We start from the raw sequence: 27162 nt of genomic DNA, 5'->3' as shown, positions 1-27162 counted from the left end.
CTCTAACCACAAGACATTCAGAGTCATTGTCATTTTATTTTCTATACTCATTTCCGTAAAGGGTTAAATTTAAAAATTGTATTTAGATATCTGAACTTTCAAACTTAACTACTAGTTTTCACAATGCCATAGTTAATAAAATAATTTGTTACTATAATTAACCACAACTTTAATAAAAATCATGCTAAATACCTAGCCATTCTGCCATGAGTTCTAGCAAATAAACAAGATGGCACTGATATTAGATACCAAAAAATAAACAACATCCAGTGTACATTTAAAATCACCAACAGTTTAAGCTGCAGCTACAGATGCCAACAAATATATAAATTGCATTTATGAACAAATGAATTGGAATATATTTATAACTATATTTTACAATTTTATATGATATGCTCCTATGTTGGTTTGTGGCACAATAAAGATATCAGAAGTTAAATAAAAATGTACTATGGCTAGAAGAAATAAAATCTATAAATGTCTGTCAAAAATATTCACTGTAATTTACCAGAATATCTTTACTATCTGCGTTATAAAACTTCAAAAGGTGCACACCTCACATTTTAAAACTGTAAAAGGATTTAACAAAGTTCCAACAATACCTAGTTTACAGTTTTTCTCCCTGAGTATTAAATACAATAATATAGTTAAAACATACAAGAGGCTCTCATTGGTTCATAAAAAATGTTTTCTAAAATGGAAAATTGTTCTGTTTTTACATACCTTGACATAAATCACAGGGAGCGTCTGTTTGGCTCGACTATAGTGTCTGGCAACTCTGTATACTGTTTCCGGAACATAGTCCAGCACCAGATTAAGATAGACCTCATCTTTCTGAAAGAGTTTATTAAAAAAAGAAAAAACAAAACAGATTAGAAACTGGTTTTTAAATATTCAAATTAAATTCTCTAGACATTTACTTATTTGGATTTTTAAAGATTAATGTGTTAATTTTCATTATATAAAATTACTTCAGAATATAACCATAATAATAAAAACAAGTCAACCACACCTTTTTACTAATAATTCAATGGGGAAAAAATAGTCATTTCAATATTGTTAAGATTCCCAATTACATTTAAACGATTATTTTGGTTACCATGATTTTAGACGATATCACCCATCATAAAATTTAATATTTTCTAGGCTGATAATCAATGTCCTCATATCCTATTAAGATAAGTATCATAGTGGCAGGGAGAGTACTGAATCTGAAACTAAGAAACATGGATTTCTAGCCCTAGCTCTACTAGTTGGTGTGTGCAAGTCACTTGCATCTCTAGGCTTCAGTTTCTTTAACTACAATATGAAAAGTAAGACTAAACAGTCCAAAATGTCTCTAACCTCCACACACAAAAAAAGATCTTATAGTTACCTGATAGTATATAACTGAGAGAACAACCACTTGTCTTCTATAATTAACTGAAATATAAAAAATAACCTATAAGGCAACGTGTTACCATACTCACAAGCTTATTACAGGTCATATGTTCAAATGCTCAGCAGCATACAGACACCAACCCAGCATCAGTGGAGAAAAAGAAAGGCATTCTAACTTAAGCACCAAGTAGGAAGGAGGAGCAGGGCACTGCCCTTACCTCGTTTATGTGGCCAGTATCAGGTAAACCGAAGTAGAAAACAAAGTTGAGAATCACCATGTTCAAGTATAGAATTGGCTACTGAGTGGGAAATACTGTGGATAAGCAAACTTTCACAATCTCCCAATTTGAAATAATCTTACCTACCAAACTGAAGTGAGAATTTCAAGTTTCAGCATTTATTGAGCATTTTCCATATATCAGTGGCCACAGCAGAGGAAATAAAAGTATTAAAGAAAGGACATCTAAACTGTGTATGAAAGGAGCATTTCACGCAGACAGAGAAAACTATATTCAAAATGTAAGGTCACGTAAGAGTACAGCAGAGATCAGGAAATAGTGAAACATCATGCCACTGACCCTACTACCTTCTCACTACACTTCACGCACTTATGTTCTCCTCCTTTCCTTCCTTAGCCTTAAATTCCACGGTCCATCATTATCCTCTCTTTCTAAGACAAGCGTCAACAAACCACAGGAATAGTCTGCTTCCTGTTTTTAAAAATAAACTTTTAATGGAACAGAGCTATGCCATTCAGCTAAGTATTGTCTATGGCTGCTTTTGGACTACAGTGACAGAACTGAGCCGTTGTGACACAGACTAGATAGCCTGCAAAGGCAAAAATATTTAAGAAAAAGCTTTTGGTTTTTCCACAACCCTGGTTGAGTTCAGTTTTCTGCCCAGTCCATGTCTACGACCAAAGAGCTGAATATGGCTGCAAAGAAACCTCTAATTATGTTGATTGGTCTTATGTTAAAGTCATCATCAAAATTTAATTTGTTGGCCAGGCGTGGTAGCTTACACCTGTAATCCCAGCATTTTGGGAAGTTGAGGTGTGCAGATCGCTTGAGCTCATGAGTTTGAGACCAGCCTGGGCAACATGGCAAAACCCCATCTCTACAAAAAATACAAAAATTAGCCAGGCGTGGTGGTGTGCACCTGTAGTCCCAGCTACTTGGGAGAAGGAGGTGGGAGAATGGCTTGAGCCTGGGAGGCAAAGGTTGCAACAATCCGAGATCACACCATGCACTCCAGTCTGGGTGACAGAGCCACAACTTGTCTCAAAATCAATTCGTCCAGAAATAATTATACACTTTCCTGGTCCATCCACTTTTCCAGACCACTTAATTTCTTCTTTCCTCCTCTTCAACCTCTAACACCCCTTCTCTGTCCTCAGCCTCAACAGATGGCCTTGCTTCCATCACTACAAGCACTAACCTACCAGCATCTATCTCCATATACTCTTATTTTACTTCTATATCTAGAGATAAGCTAACCCAGCTCCTTCCTAAGGCAAACATTGCTACATGTTAAAACAAAAACAAAAATGGTCCTGTTCTCAAGGTCATTGCTCCAGAATTTTTTTTTGTCATTCTGCATTAATTATTCCATGTGGAAACATTACAATCAGCACATAAACTCACTATTATTTCTCCCATCTGAAAAAACAAACTATCCATATTTCTGCCTCCTCTCCTTAAGCTGACTTTCTCTAATTCCTCTCTCCTCCTATTCTAAAACTTACGCCAACAGAATTTCACTACCACTATGCCAAAATTATTCCAGATCAACAATATCCTTGTTGCTGAATCCAAAGCCAATTTTCAGTCATCATCTTACCCTTCTCATCTACTTGACTTAGCACTACCATTTGGAAAAGTCAATCATGTTCCTTTCATTGAAGCACCTTCTTCACTTCACAGGACACTGTACTTTTTTGGTTTTCATCCTACCCTACAGACAACTCTTCTTTTCTCCATTTCTACTTCCTCCTATTCTCTTTGATCTGTTAAAAATTGGAAGATCCCTGGAATTAGTCCTCAGACCTCCTCTATTCTTTAAACTCACTTCCCCTTGATAATCTCATCCAGTCTAATGGCTCAATACTACTATATACTGATTATAAATATATACACATATACTAGACTTCTGCCCTTAACTCCACACTAGTATATCCAACTGTGTATCTGGTATTGCTCAGGCTAAAAACCTTAGAATCATCCTAAATCAACTCCCAGCCCCTTCTCTCTTACACTTTCACACACACACACCTATACCCACACACACACCCTCATAGCCAAATGCCAGAAAATATGAATGGTTCTACCTTTAAAATTTATCTGGATCCAACCACTCATCATTTTCACTGCTAGAACCCTTGTCTAAGCCACTATCATCTTTCACCTGGATTACTGTAGTATCTTCCTAAATGGTCTGCTTCTACCTTTATTCCTTTCCAGTCTACTATCAACTAAAATCAAGTTAAATTAGACTGTATCTCTTCTACTCCACCTAATTGGTCTATAAGATACTAAACACTCATCTCATTATTTCTGTCCTCTATTCCTCTACTCCACTGCTGTCCTCACTGCTAACTTTTCTCTAGCCAAGCTAGTTCTCTGCTATTTCTTGAACACATATGGTACATTTTCACATTCAGGGATTCTGTACTTCAGGGCTTCTAGTCCTTTAACCTAGAATGTTCTCCCCCCAGACATGCTCAAAGCTCATTTGTCTCAACTCCTTCAAAATCTTTGGTTAAAGTGTTACCTTCTTAGTATGGCTTTCCTTAATCATTCCATTTAAAATTCCAACTCATTCCTCCACCTCCACATTCCCCATCTTCCTTTCCCACTTTATAAACGAAACTTACCACAAGTAAATGAAACTTACATTTTCTAACCACACAGTTTATTTTATCTGCTTCCTCTGACTAGACAAGGTTCCATGATGGCAAAGGCTTTTGTCTGTTTTATTCACTGCTCTATCTCTATGTAGAATAGTGCCTAGCACACAGTAGGTACTCAGTAAATATTTGCTGGCTAAATTAAGTTTAGGGGCAATGGGCATTTCTTTAAAACTTAGTATTACATATTTCACAATGTATACACATATAAAAATCATGTACACTGTAAATATATACATTTTTATTTTTCAATTATATCAATAAAGCTTGAAGAAAAAAATTAGATTACAAACTGACATGTCTGTTTTAATTCAAACAGTATTATGGAAAATGGATATGGAGAGGAGGAGACTTGGGAAGATGAGAATGAATGCAGGGTAAGCAGCTGGAAACCTTGTACAAGAATCCAAAGGCTGGATCAGGGCATAAGGCAATAGGGATTTTTTTTTAAAGCAGGGAGAAGGTAGGGTAGGTATACTGGCTAGTTGAACATAAGACTAATAGAGAACCCAAGAAACAAAGAGACTGGGATTAATTTAACTGTTTTAAAGTGTGGGCAACTAAGTAGGTGATGAGACATAGAAAGCAAAAAGAGTAGAAAGGTCTGAAGGAAAAATTATCTGAACTTTTACTTAATGAATCTCAGAACACTTTGGGTAGCTATATTACATAGGTGGTTGCAAACAGAGGTCAAGGCAAAACTCAGGAAGCAGGAGTGGAGTACAGCTTGAGATTCAGGCAATAGCTGAAGCCATGAGAATAGACGTGTTCACCTAAGAAGACGACGCAGAGTTGAAGAGTAAGGAAAGGACTGAGTATGGAATCCTGAAAAACACTAAATTTAAGAAGCAGGTAACATAGGGGACTTAGCAAACATGAAGAAAAAACTAAGAGGCACAAGAAAGCAAGGAAAGATTAACATCAATGATCCAAAGCTGAAATTTCTCTAACGGTGAGAGGTGAAACTGTGAAACATTTCAATAGCAGACGGGATGAGGACTAAAAATAGGGTATTCGATCTATACCCAATATCTTGGTATATCTTGGTTCAGTGATGCTCTTGGAAAAAGAGGTTTCACACCATGGTGCCAGTAGCAATCAAGCTTTATTGGTTCATGAGTGAGCAGGTAGCAGGTGAGGAATAGGAGGTAGTTAATTCAATTTACTCTCACAAAGTCTCTGGTGATGAAAGTAAACAAAGAACTGGGAGTTGGTTGGTAACTCTAGGGGAGCAAAGTCAAAGAAACATTGCCGCTGGGTTTTTGTTTGCATTTTTTACTGGCTAAAAGATATTACTGGCTGAAAGAGACCCAAATTTATTTGTAAGCTAAGTAGATAAGGGTAGAATAAAGTTATAAAAAAGGAAGAAAGGCCGGGTGTGGTGGTCAACGCCTGTAATCCCAGCACTTGGGAGGCCGAGGCAGGAGGATTATGAGGTCAGGACATAGAGACCATCCCGGCTAACATGGTGAAACCCCGTCTCTACAAAAAATACAAAAAATTAGCCGGGCATGGTGGCAGGTGCCTGTAGTCCCAGCTACTTGGGAGGCTGAGGCGGGAGAATGGCTTGAACCCAGGAGGCAGAGGTTGCAGTGAGCTGAGATCATGCCACTGCATTCCAGCCTGGGAGATAGAGCAAGACTCCATATCAAAAAAAGAAAAAAGAGGGAAAAGGGATAACTGAAACTGAAGAAGCAAGATTCTAGAAAATCAGGAGAAGGAAGAAACAAGGACAAAGACAAACTATATAGCATAGTAATTAAGAAGTAAGATTAGCATGAGTCATATAAAACTATATAGAAGTCCCAATTCTGTTACTAGGAGTTATGTGACTATGAGCAAGTTATTTAACCTCACTAAGCATCAGTTCCTCATCTGTAATATTTAGCTAATGACAGTATCTATTTTAAAGAACTGTCATGATATTATAAGAAATAATCAATGTGAAATTCTTTAAATACATTACCTAACACACAATACTCAAGTTTTAGCTATTTTCATCCTTTAAAAAAGTATCTTTTTTCCTTTAAATCTAAAATAAGTGATTAGGTATTATGGAAAAGGAAAGAAATGTAAGCTGAATGAGTTATGTGTGATGATCCTATTTCTTACGATGATATGCAAAACTAGGGGAAACAAGAGTAATGCTGAAGGCTAAAAGAAAAAAAATGCAGAGATCAAAATTCAGGAGAATCAGTTCCCATTGTAAATGAGGTCTAAAAAAGAGAACAAATAAACAGAATGCTCAATTGGTGTGAAAAGGATTGCTGTATTAAATAGAGTTCAAAGAATGGGGAGTCTCAGGTATCAGAAAGGTCATTAACACAGATGTCAAAACCATTTTTTCAACTATTACTCAATCACTAAGTTTCTTGATTTTAATGATCTATTTTACTAAATTGATTGTTATACACTATGAACAACCTTGAGATGTGTATACCACTACATTCCAATTTACTTCATTTACTAAACAATCATACTAACAGGTAAGAATATAAAGGCTGAACCAGGTATGGTGGCTCATGTCTATAATCCTAGCACTTTGGGAGGCCAAGGCAGAAGGATCATTTGAGTCCAGGAGTTCGAGACCAGCCTGGGCAACACAGGGAAGCACCATTTCTACAAAAAACAGAAACAAAAAAATTGGCCGGGCGTGGTGGCTCATGCCTGTAATCCCAGCACTTTGGGAGGCCGAGGCAGGCAGATCACCCGAGATCTGGAGTTTGAGACCAGCCTGACCAACATGCAGAAACCCCATCTTTACTAAAAATACAAAATTAGCCCGGCATGGTGGCGCATACCTGTAATCCCAGCTACTCTGGAGGCTGAGGCAGGAGAATGGATTGAACCCGGGAGGCGGAGTTTGCTGTGAGCCAAGATCGTGCCATTGCACTCCAGCCTGGGCAACAAGAGCAAAACTCTGTCTCAAAAAAAAAAAAAAAAAAAAAATTAGCCAGGCCTGGCAGTGCATGCCTGTGGTCACAGCAGCTCCGGAGGCTAAGGTGGGAGGATCACTTGAGCCCCAAAAGTCAAGGCTAGTGAGCCGTGATGGCACCACTGCAACCCAGCCTGGATGACTGAGTGAAATTCTGTATCCTAAACACACACACACACACACACACACACACACACACACACACACACACACATTTCTTTATTTTTGTATATTTAAACTATATGTAAGATTAAAAGATGAATGCCAAGTTCAACAGATGTTTCTAGTTATAAGACTATAAGCTCTGTCCTTCCCTTGTCCTAATCAATATTTTTATAAACGATTTCATTTATTTTAGGTTGCAAAAGCAAATGCCATCAACAGCTAAGCAACAAATGTAAAAGTGTGAAGCCAAACTGTGTAATGCAATAAGGGGCAATAGTTGATAAATCACACAGTACAAAACTCTAGTTTAAAAAACAAAAACAAAGTTGTCAAATAAAACACATCATGGGATAGATTTGGCTGTCAATTTATAACCTCTGATTTCAACACAGCCACCTAAGATTGACACAAACCTAGGAAGAATGGCTTAAAATGAAACACTGAATAAAAATTTAAAGAACTTGGCTGGAATGATAAACCAAACCCACAATATGAAATTTAACAAAGGCCCTATGACTAAAATCAAACTATCCATGTATTATTGAGAATGAGAGAACAGAGAAACTCCAGATCAAACTTGACAGTAATACATCTGGAAATTAAAGTAGTATAACTGAACAGAACTCAAAGAGAATCAACATTGAGATGCAACCAATGAAAAACATCATGCAACATTAGGCTACAAAAGTATTGTGTTTAAATCAGTGAAGATAATTCCACTCCACTTTGTACAGCTCATGCTGCACTGGAAGTAATGATATTTCTTTATTGGCCTCATATTTTATTCATAATATTAACACGGCAGAATACATCAAAGGAAGGTTAATGAAACCATGTCTGCTACAGGCTGAACAATCTAATTTACTACACTATGGGAAATATGAAGGCACCAATAAATGCTCTTGTTAAATTTATAAATGTTCTAATGTAAAATAAATAGCCACAGGGAATAACCCCCGAGGGTCCATCCCTAGGAAACAACATATGTAGGGAAAACAGTAGTATTTTTCAGTTCCAAAGTATAGTTTTGTTTGAAGCTTCCTGCACAACATAATTAAGAAAGCTGAAGATGCTAATATTTTGAGAAGAAAGACCAGGATTCAGCATTTCTAGCACTCATAATTTTCTGAAACATCTCAGACTTGCTACTTCCTTAATGTAATCTCTCTCCTTTGGATTATCAGACACAACGCTAGAATACTCACAAATTGCAAACTTTAAAAACTAAATAGGTCAGTCACGGTGGCTCACACCAGTAGTCCCAGCACTTTGGGAGGCCGAGGTGGGTGAATTGCTTGAGCCCAGAAGTTTGACACCAGCCTGGGCAACATGGCAAAACCCCGTCTCTACCCAAAATACAAAAATTAGCCAGGCGTGGTGGCATGCACATGTAGTCCCAGCTATTGAGGAGGCTGAGGCATGAGAATCACTTCAACCCAGGAGGCAGAGGTCGCAGTGGCCAAGACCATGCGACTGCACTCCAGCCTGGGTGACAGAGCAAGATTGTCTCAAAAAAACAAAACAAAACAAAAACAAACAAACAAAAATAAAATTTAAAAAAAACCTAAATAGAACACACAGTATCATTTGGGAGGCAGGTGCTGAAAACACTGGAGTCCACTAACAAATACCTCAAATAACTGATACTAGGTTTCCAAAACACTGGCAAAGGGGTCAATGCCGGAAGTCCTTTGAAAGAAATCTGCTATTATACAAAGTGGATCTTACTTAGAAACTTCCAAAAAAATTACATAATGTATAATTTAGGGAGTAGTTCTATGGCTCAGTTTTCCTAGTCATTACTTTTATTAATAAACTATTCTCTAATCACTGATAACCACTCTTCTATGAACTCCACATTAAAACCACACACTGAGTAAGAAATTTAAGTGATAAAATTTTGATCACATGTAACAACAACAGCTGAGATAACTCCACCCTACCTTTGGAAAACACATTAGTATGATGTGTTATCTCCAGATAACTTCTGAGGTCAAGGAAATAAAATGACTTGAGGCTACATTTTTAAATAGAATCATGATATAATTTTAAAAATCTGATGGAATGCAATGCAACATATTAGAGATCCCAGGAATAAGACATCAAATGCAGCATCACGGTAACCCAGGATTCTCATCAGAAATGGGTTGGGCATTCCAACTGGCAAAAATCTTCAAAACAGCTATCTTTTCTCTGATGGGTATGCCAGGCTGGCTAGAGATGAGAATATAGTATTAATAGCAAAGAGTGTGTGGATTAGGTAAAAGAGAGTATCTTTTTGCTTGAGAGGTTGTGGGAAGGAAATGGGAAAGGGTAGGCACCTAGTATACAACAATGATTAAGGCAAGTTTCATCCCTCACACCTTAAAACAAAATAAACACTAAAATTACCAACTTTTCTTTTTTTTTAGGAAAATAACATGCCAGAAGAAAACATGGGTATTTCTGCAAATCTTGGAAGACAAAAGAGCTAAGCCATGGAGAAAAATAATGCCAATTTGATTACACAGAACTATAAAACATCTATACTACCTTAAGAAAAAAACTCGCACAATCCAGTAAAAAAAATCATGACACTCTGGCAAATAAATAATAAACTTCTGCTACACATGGCAAAAGCCTGATTTGTTTTTCTTTAAAGTACAAATAGTACTTGGAAGTCAATAAGAAAAAAACAGCATTCAAATAGAAAACATGGAAATATGGGCTGGGTGCAGTGGCTCACACCTGTAATCCCAGCACTTTGGGAGGCTGAGGCTGAGGTCAGGAGTTCGAGACCGGCTTGGCCAACATGATGAAACCCTACCTCTACCGAAAATACAAAAATTAGCTGGATGTGGTGGCAGACACCTGTAATCTGAGCTACCCTGGGGGCTGAGGCAGGGGAATTGCTTGAACCTGGGAGGCGGAGGTTGCAGTGAGTCAAAATCATGCCATTGCTCATCCCCACTCCCTGCAAAACAAACAAACAAACAAACAAAAAAACCAAGAAAGAAAATATGGAAATATGTATTAACAGATGGTCAAGAAAAATGCTCAGCCTCACACATAATTAAAGAAATGTAATAAAGATAGCGATAAGTCAGAATTTTTCATCTATCAAACTAAAAAGAAAATTCAATCTGAGAAAACTAAGTATCGAAATAGATCATCATTCAATATGAACTATAACAATTCTTGTGAAAGTCCAAACTCATGCAATCTTTTGGGCAGGCAATGGGTTAATACATTAATTCAGAAGTGAAGACACAGAGCCCCCCAACTAGACTGAGCAATGTCACTTTTAGGGATTACGTCTATGAAAACAATTCTGTGTGTGTACATGCTCATGCATTCATAAAATTTGTGAAGAGCAAGAATTAAAAACACCACATCTACATGCCATTATCTTATAGTGCCAGAAAACAAAAACTTGCTTTAAAATAAAACAAAAAGCCCACATGATAGTATGTTAAAGAAGCACAGAAGCCTCCAAGCGCGGTGGCTCACGCCTGCAATCCCAGCACTTTGGGAGGCCGAGGTGGGCGGATCACCTGAGGTCAGGAGTTCGAGACCAGCTTGGCCAACATGGTGAAACCCCGTCTCTACTAAAACTACAAAAATGAGCTGGGTGTGGTGGCAGGCACCTGTAATCCCAGCTACTCAGGAGGCCAAGGCAAGAGAATCGCTTCAGCCCAGGAGGCGGAGGTTGCAGTGAGCAGAGACGGAGCCACTGCACTCCAGTCTGGGTGGCAGAGCAAGACTCTCTCATAAAATAATAACCATAATAATAATAAAACAAAAAACAAACAAACAAAAAAGAAACACAGGAGCTAGCTGACAGAACTCTCAATGGCCAAACCCAGGACAATTTGGCCAATAAAATAAATATCCATAAATCCACACTGATAGAAATAAATGACTAGATTAATACATGGGGGAAAAGAGATATGTCCCTTATGCAAAATAAATTGAAATAATTTGTGTAGCTACTCCACCATTAAGGAAAAGAAGTACAGGGGCATAATTCCCACCTTAAGTGTAGTCTCTGCAGCATAGTGACTTCCTTCCAAGGAATAAAGTATGGAAAGAGGGGGGGAAAGAGTAATTTTACAGTCAAGAAAACTAAACACTACATCAGTCAGGTGTTGAAAGTCAGTTAACAGCAGTCATAAAGCATGTGTCCTAGATACGAAGTGATGAAAATGACACTTTACCTCTCTGTTGTCTTCTTGCCAAAAACATGTAACCCTGGTTTTATCATTAAAAAAGCAGAGAAACTCCAATAGTAAGGCATCCTACAAAACATCTGACCAGTACTCCACAAAAGTGTTGAGATCATCAAAACCAAGGAAAGTCTAAGAAACTGCCACGGTGAAAAGGCAAGTAAGATAAGACCACTAACATCTCATTACATTGTAATGTGTGATCCTCAATGTGTTATTCTTTCTTCTACTTTGTAAATGTAATGTGGTATCTCAAATGGGATCATAAACAAAACAAAAGACATTAGACAAAAACTAAGGAAATCTGAATAAACTATAATAATTAACTAACCGTAACAAATGTACCATATTAATATCTTAACAACAGGGGAAACTTTGCAGGGTCTGTCCCTATAGACATAAAAAGCCCTATTACTGTATTGTTGTAAAGAGGGAACATGCTCCAAAATAATATGTTATTACATTTACATATAATGTATGTGCTCATACAGGCATATAAGAAATTTATATCTGTTAAAAGTGGGATTAGGGAATTTAGGGACTAGGGTAAAAAAGATTTCATTTTAATTTACTCCATTCTGTAATTTTTAAAATAATATGCATATAATAACATTTTAGTTTTGATGAAATAGTAAAATAACATAAAAACAGATGACAAGTGATATTCAAAAGAAACTCCTTTATTTTTGAGCAGATGATAATTACCACCTCATTTGCTGTTAGTAGCATTTATATTTTATGAGGAGGTCCTGATAATTCAAACTCAAGAGCTTTATTATTACTTATATATTCATTCTCTAGGTCACACTCCATTGAAAATGTTAGCATTTCATCAGTCAAGTTTCATCCAGATAATCAATAAACCACTTTAATAAGACATCAACATAAAACTTTAAGGAAGACAGACCAAGTGAGCTTAGATAGGTAATCACTTTATTTCCTTGAATAAAATTCCCTTCTATCAGTAATTTTCATATAGCAAGGTAAAGAGAGAGGAAAAGAGGGGAGAATTGTATATTGTCAACCTGATCAAGGTACCATTTCTGTAATTTGGGGTTTTCATCTAATTGAAAAAGAACAACAATGACAACAAAATTATTATTATTTTTATTATTATTTTTTTTTGAGATGCAGTCTCGTTCTGTTGCCCAGGCTGGAGTGCAGTGGCGTGATCTCTGCTCACTGCAAGCTCCGCCTCCCAGGTTCACGCCAGTCTCCTGTCTCAGCCTCCCCAGTAGCTGGGACTACAGGCACCTGCCACCACGCCTGGCTAATTTTTGTATTTTTGGTAGAAACGGGGTTTCACTATGTTAGCCAGGATGGTCTCGATCTCCTGACCTCATGATCCACCCACCTCGGCCTCCCAAAGTGCTGGGATTACAGGTGTGAGCCACCATGCCCGGCCTACAAAATTATTTTTATACTAGGAGGCTGACTTTGACCTAATCATTTATGAACCCACTTCTACTTTCTTAGCCTCATCTCCACTACCATCCCCACTACCCCAACTTTATATACCAGCAATTTCAAACTACTTGTATCTCCTCTACACACACTGTGCTATTAAACATCACCAAGTCTTTAAAATACTCTGTACTCCTTGGCACACACCAGTTCTACACTATTTATCTAAATAGTTCCTATTAATTGATATTAAAACCAATTCTTCACAGACTCTTCCTAAAAACAGAAGCAGAGGGAACACTTCTCCATGTCATTCTATGAAGCCAATATTACCCGATACTAAAAGCAAAGACATGACAAGAAAAACAAAAACAAAACAAAACAAACTACTGATCAATATCCCTTATGAATATAGATGCAAAAATTCTTAACAAAGTACTGTTTAGCAACATATAAAAATGATTATACACTATGACCAAGTGAGATTAATCTCAGAAATGTAAGGTAGATTTAACATTCAAAAATCAACTTATATAAAACACCATTTTAATAAAAACAAAAACCACATAATCATGTCAATAGAGAAAAAGCACTTGCCAAAATCCAACACCCTTTCATAAAAATGCTTCAACAAGCTAGAAATAGAAGAGAACTTCCTCAACTGATAACATTACATGTGTGAAAAACCAAAGACTAACATCATACTTAAAGATGAAAGACTGAATGCTTTGCCCCTAAAATCAGGAGCAAGAACAAGAATGTCTGCTTTTACCTCTTCTAGTAAGCACTGTACTAGAGGCTCTAGCCAGAACAGTGGCAAGGAAAAAAGGCTTCAGGTAAAAAAAATATATATATACACACACACAAAAAAAAATACACACACACACACACACACACACAAAACCTGGGAGGCAGAGGTCGAAGTGAGCCGAGATCGTACCACTGCACTCCAGTCTAGGTGGAGACTGGAGTGCAGTGGTACGATCTCGGCTCACTTCGACCTCTGTGGAGACTGGAGTGCAGTGGTACAATCTCGGCTCACTTCAACCTCTGCCTCCCAGGTTCAAGTGATTCTCCCGCCTCAACCTCCCAAGTAGGTGGGATTACACAACACCATACCTGGCTAATTTTTGTGTTTTTAGTAGAGAGAGGGTTTTGCCATGTTGACCAGGCTCGTCTCAAACTCGTGACCTCAGGCGATACACCTGCCTTGGCCTCCCAAAGGGCTGGGATTACAGGTGTTAGCCACCACACCCAGCCTCAGGTATTATATGTTGATAAAAAAATCAATTCATCAATGAGATATAACAATTACATACACATATGCACCAAACAACACAGCCCCCAATACATGAAACAAACACTAACAGAACAAAAGGGAGAAATGGGCAGCTGTACAATAGTTGGAGATTTCAATATACCACTCTCAGTAATGAACAGAACATCAAGACAAATCAATAAGGAAACAGTAAACTTGAACAACACTATAAACCAACAGGACCCAACATACATATATAGAATATGGCCACTCCAAATAGCCGAGAACACATTATTTTGCACCTGAGCATACGTCTAGGCAGTATAGACCATATATTAGGCCACAAAACAAATGTTAATAAATTTTCAATGACTGAAATCATGTGAAGTATCTTTTCTGACAACAATGAAATGAAACTAAAAATTAGTAACACAAGGGAAACTAGAAAATTCACAAATGTGTGGAAATCAAACAATTCACTGTAGACAACCAATGGTTCAAAGAAGATACCAGACAACACACTTGCTATAGTTTGGATTGTTTGTCCCCCTAAACCTCATGGTGAAACTTGATCCTCAGTGTTGGAGATGGAACCTAATGGGAGGTATCTGGGCCACAGAGGTGGATCCCTCATGAATGGAATTGTGCCTTCCTCTCGGTAATGAATGTGTTCTCATTCTCTGAGTTCCCTCCCACTACAACTGGTTAGTAAAAAGAGCCTGGCACCTCTCTGCTATCTGGCCATGTAACCACTGCATATGTTGGCTCCCCTTCACCTTCTGCCATGAGTGGAGGCAGCCCGAGGCTTTCACTTTCTAGCAAGCGAAACTGTGAGCTAAATAAACCTCCTTTCTTTACAAATTAGTTGGCCTCAGGCATTCCTTTATAGCAGCACTAAACTAAGATAATACTCTTAAACAAGAAAAATTTTTAAATAGTTAAGACATAATACCAAGACTTATGGGATGCAGCAAAGACAGTGCTCAGAAGGAAATTTACAGCTGTAAATGCTTACATTAAGAAAGAAGATCTCAAATCATTAATCTAACTCTACAACCGGAGAACTACAAAAAGAAGAAACTGAACCCAAAGCTAGCAGAAGGAAGAAAATAATAAATATATGAATAGAGATGAATAAAACAGAGAACAGAAAAACAATAGAATCAACAAAACTAAAAGTATTTTTTTTTAAATCAACGAAACTGACAAACCCTTAAAAGAGTTTAGACGTAGGGATAGACTGACAAATAAAAAGAAGAAAAATAACTAAAATCAGAAATGAAAGTGGGGTCATTACTACTAACCTCACAGAAACAAAAAGGATGAAAACAGCATACTACAAATCATATGTTAACATATTAGGCAATCTGGATGAAATGGGCAAATTCCTACAAACACACAGATTATCAAACTGACTCAAAATGAAACAGACAATCTTAACAAACATATACACAAGTAGAGATTTAATTAGTAATAAAGAAAAAAACCTCCCAACAAAGTCCAGGACCTGATGATTTCAGTGGTAACTTCTGCCAGTTTATTAAAGAAGAAATTAATAATAATCTTAAAACTCTTCTTAAAAAAACAGAAAAGGAAGGAGCACTTCTTACCTGATTCTACAAGACCAGCACTACCCTACACCAAAGCCAGATAAACACATCACAAGAAAGAAAAATTATAAACCAATATCCCTTATAAATATAAACGCAAAAATCCTCATGAAAATACCAGAATACGAAACCCAATAGTATATTAAAAGGATTATACCCCATGACCATGATTGGGGTATAATCCTTTATCTCAGGAAAACAACAGTGGTTCAACATAAGAAGATCAATGTAATATATCTTGCTAATAAAATGATGGAAAAAACCCCACATGATCATCTCAATTATCACCAAAAGGGCATTTGATAAACTCCAATTCCATTTCATAACAAAATGAAAATGTTTTAAAAATAACAGTGATAGCTGCATTATATCATATATGTAATTAATGCTCTTGAACTCTATACAATTATATATTGATATTTAGCAATGAATATCCCAAAAGGAAAATTAAGAAAGCAATTCCTTTACAATAACACAATCTATAGAAATAGTTATTGTAATACCTATAATAAATTTTAATATACTTCAAAAAACAAATGTTAATATCTGGGCTGAGCCTATTTTAGCTCTCAGTTTTCTGGAACTATCTAGAAGGCTTTTAATAAATCTACATATCCAACTTCACACTGTCTCAGGCACTGGGCTAAGCATTAAAGAAACAAAATAAAATTTCACCACGCTGTTGAGAATTACACAACCTAGTAAAAAGATCTAGTTAAAAAAATAAAAGAAGTATGTGCAAAATATTCCAAGGAGAGAGAAGCTTTTGGGGCTAAAGGGGGCAGGTAGAGTAAATAGTAAGATATCAGATGGAGCTACTTTTGAGCAGAGATAATACAATGAAAAAGAACTCAACTAACAAAAATAGAGCAGGGGTGGAGGGTAGGAAAGAGGCATTCCAGAAGGTATTTACATTAACAGGGATAATACAACATACTCTGACAACTGCAAATACTTTGGGCAAGGCTAGAACATAGATAGCCTGTGAGAAAGGAGAGATGAGTTGAGTAAGGTCACGATATAGATGTTCAAAGACCTTGTATATCATGTTAAGAAATAAGGAATTTACCTTTTAGGTAAGTGAGGAAGTGATACAATCAGAAAGATTGCCTGCTGCCATGTTACATGAGGGATGGTCACAACTCCCATCTCCAACATCTCCAATGCTATTTGTTCACATAAAGCTTTTGGTAAACCCAGACAATAAATTCTTAAGACAATGACCCATATTGTCTCTTCTAATTGTTTAGAATAATCTATGATTTATCCCTGTTTTAAAATACTGTTTAGGGGTGGGGAGGAAGTAAAGGTATGTACTAGAAGAGAAATCACTAAGAGTTTAGATAAGAAATAATGTGGGCCTGAACTAAGGCAGCATTACCAGTGAAATAGAAAGAACAGATTCAAATAAGTCAACAAAAAGGTCTAGGATAACATCCAGGTTTCTTATTTTAATAACTGATATATAGCAGGGATAAGGGGAGTCTTAAATTCTAACATGCTAAATGCAATGGCTCAGGCGTCCAGGTAGAGACTTCTGGTTGGTACTAAAACTTGAGGCTCTAGAGTTCATCAGGGAGACCTCTACTGAAGATAAACATTACAGAGTCACTGAAGTCACGAGGATTGAGAATATGGCCCAGCATAAGTATGAAAGTAAAGAAAAATGGAGAATAAAACCCTAGGGAACAGCAAGAACTAATGGTTAGAGGTAATGAAAGAAAAACTCATACACAATACTATACACATTTTACTTACATGGCCACTATTTTCATAGTAACATAAATGTGTGTGTGTATACACAGGGTATATATAACACAAGTATATATATATATAAAAATATATATAAAACACAAGTGTGTATATATATATACACACACATACACACACACACACACACATACACTATCCTCATTTCAGCAATAAGGAGAAAGGTTAAGCAACTTGCTTGAGGACACATAGCCAGTACACAGCAGAGTCACTATTCACACCCAAACTGACTCTTTATACTATACTGCTTCAAAATTAACAAGGAACTGTTCTTGGCCTTTTATTTCTTTCTTTCATCCCTTAATATAACCATATGCACACATACCTGCTCTCAAAAAAGTTAAAACTGAATTAGAAATGAGTACATATACATACATACAAGTTTTAGAAACCTCTGATAAAAGTTCTTTACTAAAAGTAAAACATACACTAAAATTAAGAGTGGTGGTATCAGGGAAGGTTAATGGAATCCAGAGCTAGACTGCCTGGGCTCAAATCTCATCAAAACATTTCTAATAAATATTTATAAATATTTACATAGCTTGCTATATCTCCTTGGCTCTTGGGTGAATGGCTTGATAATTCTACTTTACCTTTTGGGGGTCAGAGATTTCTTTGAAAATCAAATAAAACACACAAGCTAGCTCCCTCCAAAAAACGCACAATCTTTATTTTAAGAGAATCACATACTTTCTGCAAACTAGAAATTTAAAATACTGGTTTAAATCACTCTATGGGCGGGTCACTTAACTTCTCTCCATCTCCTCTTCATAGAACTGTTGTGAGGATTAAATGAGTAAATATAAGTAAAGTGTTCAGATTAATGCCCGGCATATAGCATCACATACTTTTAAGCTATTATTATAATTACCATTATTACTAGTACTGCAACTATCATTATTATTATTATTTATTTTTTTGAGATGGAGTTTTGCTCTTGTTGCCCAAGCTGGACTACAATGGCGCAATCTCGGCTCACTGCAACCTCCGCCTCCCAGGTTCAAGCGATTCTCGTGCGTCAGCCTCCCGAGTAGCTGGGATTACAGGCGCTTGCCACCACGCCTGGCTACTTTTTTAAAATTTTTTTATTATTTTTAGTAGAAATGGGGTTTCACCATGTTAGCCAGGCTGGTCTCAAATTCCCGACCCCAGGTGATTCACCCGTGTTGGCCTCCCAAAAGTGCTGGGATTACAGGCATGAGCCACCGTGCCCGGCCTATTACTACTATTAATATTATAATCTCCCCTTGTTTGATAATTTACTAAGATATTTTTAAATGTTCTATTTCTAGCACACTGCTTCTGGAGGAATGTACGTTCTGTGCTAAACACTACAGCATACTATACAGACTCTGGAGTCAGACTACTTGGAGCTGACTCCCAACACTGCCATTTAGTAGTTGTATGGTAACTTTCTTAACTGCTGTTGTGTCAGTTTCTTCTATAAAATAGTGCTTCTATAAAAATAGTTGTTCTGTAAACCCATTCTTTAATGGGTTGCTATGAGGTTTAAGTGAGTTATAAAATATGTAAACGGCTCGGGACAATGTCTGACATATAGAAAGTGCAATATATATTTGCTATTAATAAACACAATAATAGGTAAAATAGTAAATTAATGTTTATTAAGTGTTAATTATATGCCAGGTACTATAATAAGCACTTGATAACATTATTACATTTGTTCCTTACAAAACCCCTACTGTGCAGATGACGGGGAGGAGGCTTATAAAAGTAAGTATCTTGCCCAGAGTCATACTACTATCAGGTGGCAAAAATGGAATGCAAACCCAAATATTTCTAGCTACAAAGCCAGTCCTCTTTACTTTTCAGAATGAATCCTTGGCATATATGTCACCCCTATCCTTTCCTCTCCAGAGCTAGTGGTAGATGGGCAAAATTAAGCACAGCATTCTGCTCTCTGATACCAGATGCAGTGGTACAATCCTCCCCTTCTGGCACAGGTCCCCATTACTATCAATAGAACAAAGGTGGCATGAGAAATAAAATCAACTGTCATCTTTGTTATTTGAACAGTCTCTCACAAAGTAGAAGGCAGAGGTTTTTCTCTTTATTGGTAATCTATGAATCACAAGGAAAAAAACTTTTACATGAAAAGTTACTTAGAGAAGTTTTTCTTACAGAAAACTAGTAATTGATTGAAATAAAACTTAAGGATCTTGTATAGACATAATACAGTTTTTATTTTTATTTTTTATTTTTTGAGACGGAGTTTCACTCCTGTGTACAATGGGGCAATCTCGGCTCACTGCAACCTCCGCCTCCCGGGTTCAAGCGATTCTCCTGCCTCAGCCTCTCGGGGAGCTGGGATTACAGGCACCCGCCACCACACCCAGCTAATTTTTTGTATTTTTAGTAGAGATGGGGTTTCACTGTTGGCCAAGCTGGTCTCAAACTCCCGACCGCAGGCGATTCACCCACCATGGCCTCCCAAAATGCTGGGATTAATGGCGTGAGCCATCAGACCCAGCTCATAACATGGCTTTTATCATATGACCTTCAGAGTCCTAGAGTTCTATGGGGTAAGCTATAACTCAGAAAAGGCAAAATCAGCTGATTCCACACCTTAGCTTCAACTAGGGCAACTCTGCTTTTTATATGTTCTATCCGAGGTCTTCATAAGATTTCATTGGGGATGTAGAAAGTTTCTACTGCCAAATATAAAAAAAAAAGAAAGACTATTCTATAAGATACTTGAAATTCACAAAATTATAAGCCCAGAGTTTCAAAACACTCAAATATCCCATTTTTCTCTAATGGGAAGGTAAAGAGAGGAGGTACTACTTACTCTAAACTAAATCAGAGTTAGTTACTACTGGGTAACATAGAGTATATGAATTGACTACATGATGCTCTAGTTACTACAGCAAACATTAATAATTCCAACCAGAAAACTAAGGCTAATTAGTTCACATCTCTAATCTCTGTCCTGACTTAATTCCTCTTTCTTCTAGTTACATTGGCTACCCCTATCCCCTGTTACAGGCTAAAAGCTGATTATCCACAATTCCTAAAGAAAGTCTTTAAAATGCAAAAGGCAGAATACAATAAAAAGAAGGTTATCAAAATAGACGTACATTCAAGTCAAACTGTGGTCAGTGAAATGTAAAACATGCCTGTTATTACAGAAATCCTACTTTAATTCTCCCAGAGCTGCAAAAGTACTTACAGACAAAAATTATTAAAAGGCCACAGGGTAGCTTAGCTACAATTCTAAAATTGAAAATAACAACGTGGGAATAGATAAAATATCATATAGCACAACAATGAAATATTAGATAACCAAAATACCTATACATATTATGAGGCAAGAAAAAAAAATCTGTATGAGATCATAAATTATTATGCATACACCTATCTGATTGTTTCTAAATCTTTATATGGGTTCTCATCTGTCTTAAATCTCCTTCGTTGTCTCTCTTAGTGTCTCTTCTCTCTGGGCCTCTATTACTCCCTTTTTGGAAAATGTTGAGGAAAACGACTAAATTATTCACTACCACTATCCTGACCTTTGACTTCAATTCTGTGTATCTTTTTCCATATGCACATGCTGGCTTTTCACTGTCCTGGCCTCAAACAGCACTCCATATCTCCTCCCTCCCCAAGCTCCACATGGCTACACACCCTCTCTATCCTGCTTTGTCAATGTCACCTCTCCACCTAGAGCCACCACCACCATCTATGAAGTCACACATGTATCTGTCTACTGGGCATCTCTACTTGCATGTGTCATAAACATCTCAAATGATTAATTTATTATTTCTTCCTCCAAAACTCTTCTCATACATAATACACATAAGCAATACATGATGCTTCTGCTAGAAAAATGCCTACCAAATATAGGACTGCCATATTCCAAGATAAATCATCTTCAAGGATTTGCAAGAATTTCACAGACATTTAGGTTACTTTCTAAACAGCAGTGAATACTCTCAGCAACCTATTCCAAGAAAGTTAGAACTGAACTGAAAATAACTAACCTGAGCACTCAACCCTAGAAAAGAATCCATCTTCTCCTATGGGAAGAAATAGTTTACTGCTTGGTCTCCTGAAGGATATCTTAGTCCTGCCAGAATAATTCAGAAGTGGAGATTATGAGTGGGGCAAAAAGAAATTATCTTTTTGGTGGCTGAGAGACTATGGGAAGTCTTGAACCTATGTATTTCTGTACATCTTAGAAAAATTTCCTCTTTTTTTGACAAAGAAGGACCATTATTTTCAGCAATATACCACAACTTTTCTTTTTTTCTTCCTTTTTGTTTTTAATGAAGCTATCCCAAAATTAGGAGGTGTCTTTTTTTTTTTTTAACTTTGGAAAATTTACAAAGCTCAAGAGAAAGTTCTGACATAAAGAAAATATTAGAAGGTCTATTTTTTTTTTTTATAATAGAGGTTAATCTCTGTTAATGACTTCTAATTGCTCTTTATCTGTAAGAACCTTTAAGATAAGTAAGAAACTGAGAACAGCAGCAAAGAGGAAATTATCCTCTGGGGCATACAGATAAGAGACAGTCAGTTGTCACCCCCAGTGAAGGACTGAGTCAGGGTAAGAGCTGACTATGACAGAAGTTTTCCATCAAACCAAAACCAGACAAGTAAGCCATCAGGTGCCTTGCATTCAAATGCTTTGATAGTCTTTCTTTTCTGCTCTTCAACTTCTTAAGAGTTAAAGGAGTTAATATTTGTAAAGCATTAAAACAGTGCCTAGCATATAAGGAATGCTATATACATTGAAGTAAGTAATCAAAGAGAAAATGTTTAAGAACTCTGGGAGGAGGCCTTTTTTCAAATGAATCTATTGTAATCCAGCAGTTCATGGAACACATAATTCTTACCCAGGAGTATCATGATTCATCTAGTAACAACAACAACAAAATGAATATGCAAAATTCCATTATAAAGAACATACTTGTGAACATAACAGAGGCTCTATAATTTTACTTAGGAAGAGACAGAAAAATGCAAACACATGCCCAAACAGATCAGAATAAAGATAAAAATAGGCCATTTGGTAGGTTAAAAAAAAAAAAAAAAAGTAGTATGAACCAAGTAACGGGGTTTAGAAATAAAAAAGCTCTAATACTTATGAGGGTTTACAATCCTTAGTAAACCAGAGGTATCATTTAAACTAAAAAAAAGAGCAACTGAAAAGCAAGGGTCAATAAAGGGCCAATTTGCTAACTATAGTTGTTAAAACGTATTAGTTACAATACATGTGTATATACGCAACAATTATACATCTGTAGACATTTATATCAAAATTCGGGCTTAATACATTGACATCTTCCTATATAATAGGCACTGGAATTAAAAAAAAATATTTTCTAAGGAAATAATCTAAATAAACTTTAATAGAAAATGTTGTCAGGCAATATTTGCTGTAAAAAAAAAAAAAAAGCTTAATAGAAAATGGCTAAAAACTGTTATACTAGAAAACAGTTACGTAAAGTAACAAGAACACTGAGCTAGAAATCAAGTATTATGGATCTAAGAACATTAGATATTATATGCATGAAATCTGAAGTCCAAAATACCAAGTGAAGTTATCCAAAGTCATATTTATTTAGCCAAAAGAATCAAGTGATTTGTTACCTGCCCTGCCTATGCACTCCAAACCAGTGAAAAGAAAGGATAGCAGCGGGCAGAAAAATAAAGACACCAAGGAAAAGCAGAAATTTATTTTCTTTGCTCCAACTTCATTGATTATTGCATCTTCTGAAGAGAAAGACGGGTTGGGGAGTTATTAGCAGCACAAAGTCTTCCTTACCCTTTGCTTTCACAGAATTCATTGTGATCAGACATAGGGATCACTTAAAGTAAGCTCTGCAATATATCTTTTCCAAGTTTTTCACTGGCCAAGCAAGGATGGCTCAACTTGCTTCCAAATGTTTAACCCTCATTCTGTTCCTACCAAAGTCCTCTTGCTACCTTTTCACCTCTTATCAACTTCACTTAACAAAATAACTTAATTTTCCTCCCTGCAATAAATAGGTAAACTATCAGAGGGCTGCGTAAGCACATAAGGAACATAGATGTCTTTAAAAAAATTTAAAAAGTATATAGATTTTCTTGAGAAGTGAAGATAGATGCTTTCATGAAGAAGAAAATTCTTACAAGTGCATTCCCTTTATCTCGCTAATGCTTTCCTGATATAACTAATGATATTCAATGACCATGTCTTGGACTGAGTATTGCTGGGGCTAGTGTTTTGGAATTTTTCCATTCCATTAGCAAAACTGTCTTATGGAGGGAAGGGAGATTAATTTCTAGAAAAATAACAAATTTATCACAATGTTCAGTACACACTTTGTGTCAAACCTACCTTCTCACCACTGGAGTAGAAGAAATAACGCAATCGGACTATGTTACAGTGATCTAGCTTTCTCATGATCTGGAGCTCTCGGTTCTGAAAAGGAAACACATAAAAAAATATTTTTAAAAGATAACAGCTATTCATCATAGTGAATAAGATGCTTCTGAAATAACATTAAGCAATAAAATTAGATACGCTACTAAAAGTGTGATCTGTGGTGGTACTGATCTGCAAAATATTTGTTACTAGTCCATGAAATATCTGTTACTGCTCTCCAATAAGACAAATACAGAAATTGAGAGTGTTTAGAGTTTTTATAACAATGAGAGAATAAATTGATATCTATGAATATGATAATAAGAATTAGGACCCATATTTTATTTTTTTTAAATTTCATCTTTCTAGCAATGCATTTGTATATTTCACAAAAATAACAGTCTTCGATGAATTCAAAATTGTAAAAACTGTTACTTTACCACAAATAGCTTGATCTTGTTTTCTAAGATGCAGTGAGAAAAAAGAAAACAACAAAAAAACCGAGCATCAACTCCATGAAAAGAGCTCAGTTGCTAAGTTTTAGAAAAAGTGAATGTAGAGCGAAACTCCATCTCAAAAAGAAAAGAAAAGAAAAGAAAAGAAAAGAAAAGAAAAGAAAAGAAAAGAAAAGAAAAGAAATCATACAGTCCTGATAGATTTGTGACCACACAAAACTATTTTCCCTTTGGGAAGTTTCAAAATTATGTTCGTTCTTCAAAAAAAGAAATCACTAAATAATACGATTTCTTCATACCACAGACTTTGCAGCAGTAAATCTGACTAGACTGTACATTAACAAAGAGGTTATTATAGTCCAACAATATACTTGACTGTCAGAAATCCAGTTAATGAAGGACAAATTACATAACACACAGAAACAATACCAAAATGCCAGCTTTCTAGCCAAAAAAATAAAGCTTTAAAGTAATGATTTAGAAGAGCTAGAAAATATAAAGTATATACCTAAGAATCTGGAAAGGAAATGGTGTTACGGTTAGAAAAGAGGCCAAGAAGGATGCGGATGAGGATGCGTTGGGACCAAAGAAGCAGGTAAAGACAGCTATCCTAGAATAGGAAGAGTAGGATGGCTTCTAGTTCTTAGAAGATGACAGCAGAAGTGAATGTTCCTTTAAACCGACCTTTCAAAGTTGGGCTTATGTGTACAATGGTATTTAAAATGCTTTTATAAGGTATCAATCTTTCATTCCATTACTTGTTAGTAAAATTATGGAAACAAAGTCAGAAAGCAAACAGAAAGTGAGTCAGAAAGTATAGTACAATTACTTTAACAAATAACTGACAACAGGCTCTTAAGTGTTAACTGGTTCAGAGAGAGGAACACAGAAAACTACAGACTTCAAAATTGTGTCCATTTCCATTCCAAATTGAAGCTATTTCTGGAAGTATTTCTATACTTTGTTTGTTTGTCTGAGACAGTGTTTCACTCTTGTTGCCCAGGCTGGAGTACAATGGCATGACCTCGGCTCACTGCAACCTTCGCCTCCTGGGTTTTCTCCTGCCTCAGCCTCCTGAGTAGCTGGCATCACAGAGGCCTGCCACCACGCCCAGCTAATTATTTTAATATTTTTAGTAGAGACGGGGTTTCACCATGTTGGCCAGCTGGTCTCAAACTCCTGACCTCAGGCAATCCACCTGCCTCAGCCTCCCAAAGTGCTGGGATTACAGGCGTGAGCCACAGCGCCCAGCCTCTATACTTTGTGAATTCACATTTAGGTAGCTGGGTTTGAGGGAGAACTGCTAGTAAATCAATACTCATTCCTCTCATAACATACAGCTATTAAGATTGATTTTTTAACATAGCCAACTATGTTAAAATAAGTTATTTACTTTTCCAGACTCATTAACCAAGGTAACAGAGTATTAAATTCCCAGATAACAGAAGTTGTATAAGATTGTGCACAATATTTTTGATCAAAAAGAATGCATAAGTAAAGCAAGAACAAGGACCTAAGTATTCATCTACATTTACTCTTCCTATTGTGGTGCTTTAAAAATGTCTTGTTTTAGATAAGGAAGTTAGAGAAAATCTCATGAAGCAGTTAAGATATGAACACAAGGCCAAATGATATGAAGGTAAGAACCATGTGAAGATCTGAGGAGAGAGCACTGTGGTTATAGGGAACGGCAAATGTAAAAACCTAGTGGTGGGCTTGGCATATTCAAGAAATAGCCAGAAAGATAATGTGGCTGCAGCATTCTGAGTAAGGAGAGAGAAAGATGGGAGTTAAGTTCAGAGAGGTAGGAGTTATGTTCAGAGAGGTAAACAGGCACAAGATCATATAAACCTTCATCAAACATGGTAAGAAACTGAATTTCACTCTAAATGTAAAGGGAAGCTAATGGAGGTTTTGACCAGGAAAGTGATACAGATTTACCTTGTAGAATAGCATTCTATCATTTGAACCCAGGAGGTAGAGGTTGCGGTGAGCTGAGATCGCGCCACAGCACTGGGCGACAGAGCGAGACTCCGTTTCAAAAAAAAAAAAAAAAAAAGCATTCTAAAAATTTAAGACAGTAAGTTTGAAGGAAAAAGTAGATCAAGAGTTCTGTTTTTTATCTATTAAGTTTGAAATCCTTATTAGATGTTCACGTGAGGTCAGGGTAGAAGCTAAGGCTGGAAAAATGCATTTGGGAGTCATCTAGATAAAGGAGATTTAAAGCAAGGGTACCTAACAATATCACCTAAGGAAGAAGTTCATACAGAAAAAAAATTCATGAAATGAAAAATAGAGGACAGAGTAGAGTAGTTAATAAAGCAGGAAGAAAAATAAGAAAGAATCTTATCTTAGAAGCCATGTTAAAAATTTTTTAGAAAAACTGAGTGGCCATTTATATCAAAAGCTACTGAAAGATGCATTAAGTGAAGCAAGTATAAGGACCTAAATATTCATCTATGTTTACTCCTCTGTTCCTATTGTGTTACTTTAGAAATGTCTCTATTTTACATAAGGAAGCCAGAGAAAACCTTACGAAGCAGTTTAAGATATGAACATCAACCTGAAAGATATAAAGTTAAGAACCATGTGAAGATCTAGGGAAGATGGTTACAGGGAACTGCAAATGTAAAAACTCAGTGGTGCGCTTGGCATATTCAAGAAATAGCCAGAAGGATAATGGCTAGATAAAAACAGGAAAATGA

At 36.5% G+C, this 27162-nt stretch overlaps 1 protein-coding gene across 4 annotated transcripts in view; it reads right to left on the bottom strand.

Moving 5' to 3' along the window:
* The window catches only part of LOC105470323 (glycogen synthase kinase 3 beta), a 264548-nt gene that overhangs the window by 96471 nt on the left and 140915 nt on the right, over window positions 1-27162 (bottom strand). For all 4 annotated transcript variants that reach the window (XM_071092370.1, XM_071092371.1, XM_011722183.2 and 1 more), the window contains exons 3-4: window positions 23976-24059; window positions 724-834 (exon numbers count right to left, since the gene is read on the bottom strand). In XM_071092370.1, the coding sequence (XP_070948471.1) occupies window positions 724-834; window positions 23976-24059 (195 nt within the window). The remainder of the gene's footprint in view (window positions 1-723; window positions 835-23975; window positions 24060-27162) is intronic.

The sequence above is a fragment of the Macaca nemestrina genome, chromosome 2 (genome assembly GCF_043159975.1).
Source record: "Macaca nemestrina isolate mMacNem1 chromosome 2, mMacNem.hap1, whole genome shotgun sequence".
NCBI classification, from domain to species: domain Eukaryota; kingdom Metazoa; phylum Chordata; class Mammalia; order Primates; family Cercopithecidae; genus Macaca; species Macaca nemestrina.
The sequence above is the reverse complement of the archived record's forward strand: the minus strand, read 5'-3'. Positions and strand labels throughout refer to the sequence as shown.